The sequence below is a fragment of the Oncorhynchus clarkii genome, unplaced genomic scaffold (genome assembly GCF_045791955.1).
Source record: "Oncorhynchus clarkii lewisi isolate Uvic-CL-2024 unplaced genomic scaffold, UVic_Ocla_1.0 unplaced_contig_537_pilon_pilon, whole genome shotgun sequence".
Classification (NCBI taxonomy): Eukaryota; Metazoa; Chordata; class Actinopteri; order Salmoniformes; family Salmonidae; genus Oncorhynchus; species Oncorhynchus clarkii.
This window is the reverse complement of record NW_027260838.1, coordinates 290407-293828: the sequence shown is the minus strand read 5'-3', so window position 1 is coordinate 293828 and position 3422 is coordinate 290407. Positions and strand designations below refer to the sequence as shown.

Genomic DNA, 3422 nt, shown 5'->3' with positions numbered 1-3422 from the left:
AGACTAACCTACTAACCCAATACCCCTGTCTGTCTGATCTCTCTAGACTAACCTACTAACCCAATATCCCTGTCTGTCTGATCTCTCTAGACTAACCTACTAACCCAATCTCCATGTCTGTATGATCTCGCTCTCCAACTCCCTCCTATCTGACCTTGCTAAATGTTCCCCCTCCATTTCCTTGACCACAATGTGTGGTGGACCTTTCTGCCTTTATTGTGTCCTCTTATAATTTCATTAATGCATGTTGTAGTTTGCTACACGGTTTTAATTTGTTATTGTCTAATAAACAAGTCAAAGTCTGACCTACCTTGCTGAGTTTCTCTCCCTTCCTTTCCTCCCTCGGACCCACCTTGCTGAGTTTCTCCCCGTCGCTGTGGGGGATGAGCGTCTTGAGCGATTGGAAGCCGGAGTTGATGCTCTGCATGCGCCGCCGCTCGTTGCTGTTGGCGATCTCCCGGCGGATTCGCCGCTCCTGGTCGCGCGCCGTCTCGGGGGTCAGAGGAATGTTCGCCAGGCTGGGGGGGAGGAAGAGAAGAGGTCGTAAGGTTACACAATAGGGGTCAAAGGTCCACAGAGTAGATATCAAGTGAGATCTTCAAGTTGACCTCTACTGGTCAGTTTTGAATGGAGTATAAATTCAAAACATGAATGAACCTACTGTGAGCAACAGCGCAGCTATGTATGAACTATCAAAACAAGCCAGAAAACAAAGCTTTGTTGAGCTTTCAAAACAGAACCATTGTGATGGTCAATTTCAATGCTAAAAATACAGTAACAACCATGTCATGTGCCATGCTTCCTACTACCATGTTGACTGTGCCTCGAGAAAACAGCATGAAAGTGCAGAACAGGCTTTGATGCTGTTTTCTTATAACACCCTAGCAGACGCTTCACGTGGCCCACTGCACAACACAATGCTGACGTTCCTGCTAGAACCCCTGGCCAAACCCCATTGTTTCAGACCTCTGAACCCACGGAACACAGCCTGTGAGAATTCCAACCATAAAAGCGTTTGTCATCCTGATTTGTTCAGCATGGCTCCCACAGAGATTCCATTTGGGATGGGAAATGTCTAATTGAACTTCCACATCCTCTGTATCTAATGGGAAGCTTTCTAGTAGCAAGGCTCTTATCAGTACTGACTCAGCTGCCTCAGCGCAAACACAGGGAACAATTGTGCAGACACAGATGGGGAGAGAGACCGTGTCTGCTGTTTCCTTACAACCCAGAAACCAGCCAGCAAACACAGCCTCTGCCAAATCACGACTGGGTGGTAGCGAATAGCGAACCCAGTCACAAATACAACCACCATAGCTTGACAGACTAGGAACAGTATATTAGATGAGTTGCTTTAAACAGGGTCCCCAAATTATAGCAACATTAACATAATAAACATTCAAGTATTATCATAATAAATACACATTTGTAAGTGAGAAATAATGTTTGATAATGTATTATGGCCAAGTGTGCACATCAAAGACTATAATTGAGTGTTGCTTGGACAATTTTATGCAAAATTACACAATTGGAAAATAGAACTACATGTCCCAGACCACGTGCGCAGACCACACTTTATCCTTCATCTCCGCCTCCCTGTCTACTAAAGGTTGCAAATGCATCGACTGGCCTTCCACTATACACACCCCCTAATTAAAAAGACCACTACTAATTTCTCAATCGGTTGCGGAATGCCTCGCGGCGACACAATCAATTTCATACGGTCCAATCTGTTTTAGAATGCATCGCGCCGCCACACTGCTGCGTTCAAAACCACTCATCAAGTCCTCCGCCATTACAACAATGCGACTGCTTCCTCTACATGCGGCGGCATTGCTGAGCTGCGGGAGAAAAGACGCAGTGCATACGGTACTAGAGTGCACCAAAATGTGGCCAAGAATACCAGCGAAACTGTGATTTCGTTGCACAAATGCGATTACTTAAACTTTCACCGTGAATTTTACATAAATTATCCGGAAATGTTAAGTTACTGGAGGGAAGACTACGACAGATCTTTAGCACAAGCATGGCGGCACTGCCCACAATAACTTCAGCGCGCTCCCCAACGAACTGGGCAAACAGTACACCCTAGGACGTGAACGAAACATTCATAACAAAGGTGCGACACCTTTGTTATACATGTACTACCTCTCTTGCTCATATGTAAATGAGTATACTTATCCAAAACATAACGTAACCGTTGGGAAAATATCAAAATAGCCAGGGATCTCTCGGAACAGAGCAGCAGCGTGGTGTGCATGTAACCACGTGGGGTATGTTTGTTAGCTACTAAATGTCTAGATTTAGCTAAAGTAACGGTACAATTAAGTTACATATGAATGTACTGAATCGTCTTCTACCTAATATGAGTACTTAATCGATATTCAATAAAGGTAATTGTCTCGCTCTTTGACAGTGGGTCGTGTACAGTACACAATAACATACAGATCAAATCAAGCATGTTGCCACGCCACAGTCGCTAAATGCGCACCACCAGCAGAGATAAACAAATTGTTATCGTATACAATAAGGCGAAATAGTAAAAGTGCACACACACCTACAAAGACCCCCAATCACTTCCTTCTCCGTTTTCCTAAAATGTTGCAAGGAGGGCACCTTCTGTGCTGGTACCATGAAATACTCCATGCTTTCCTCTCCAGTTGTGTGTCCCCCGGTTCAAATGAATTAACGCACAAAATATGTTCCAGTTTCAGGTGCAAATTCCCTTGCTCATAAATCTAGAATAATTTCATAATTCGGAAAATTCCTTATGTAGTAGCAGAGCAGTCGGAGTTCTAAACGTTACTCTACTTCCAGCTGATAGGGTTCCCTCGTTGTGCGGCGCTCTCAATCTCTCTCTCTTTCCTTCTGCATGTACGTGTATGTGTGTAGTTGCAGCTGATCGGATGTCTTTCAAGGCGGGAAACAGCTGGTAGGAATCACACAGCACTACCAAAAGCCTCCTTCCGCGGACAGAGGGACTGCATCATGTAAACAAAGGATTATTTAAATCTACACTGGAGGGGGCGAGGCACGAGTCTGGTTGATTAAATGATAGCCACAAATGTAGAATTGTTTCCCATGAGTGATACCGATCACTAATGCTATATCTCGAATCCTAGTAGCCTAATCTACAGTTATTATGACATTATCTATTTTGTGAGGATTTTCCACGTAAATTAGAAAAAACATTTTTTTTTTTGCATGCGTCACTTAGTTATTTTAAATCTACGATGTTTTTCGAAATGTTAACGATAGAGCGGAGGAAACCAGTCTGATGTAGGGGCACTGGTCTCCTCTCACTATGAAGCGAACAAGCGGGATCAGCTGACGAGTTGGCAGGGCTCACAAAAACAGCAACAAACTGTGGGGGGCTCGAGTGGGGAGAGGAGCGAAGGGAAACAGCGCCGAGAGAAAGAGGC

General features: G+C 44.4%; 1 protein-coding gene across 1 annotated transcript; it reads right to left on the bottom strand.

The window, feature by feature from the left end:
• Nucleotides 1–291: 291 nt before the first annotated feature.
• On the bottom strand, nucleotides 292–2937 carry LOC139401877 (transcription factor AP-4-like; the record flags this gene model as incomplete). Its single annotated transcript, XM_071145871.1, has 2 exons — nucleotides 2558–2937; nucleotides 292–518 (listed from the first exon to the last, which is right to left on the bottom strand). Coding segments are annotated over exons 1-2 (316 nt in total), but the record flags the coding sequence as incomplete, so codon positions are not given.
• Nucleotides 2938–3422: the final 485 nt, after the last annotated feature.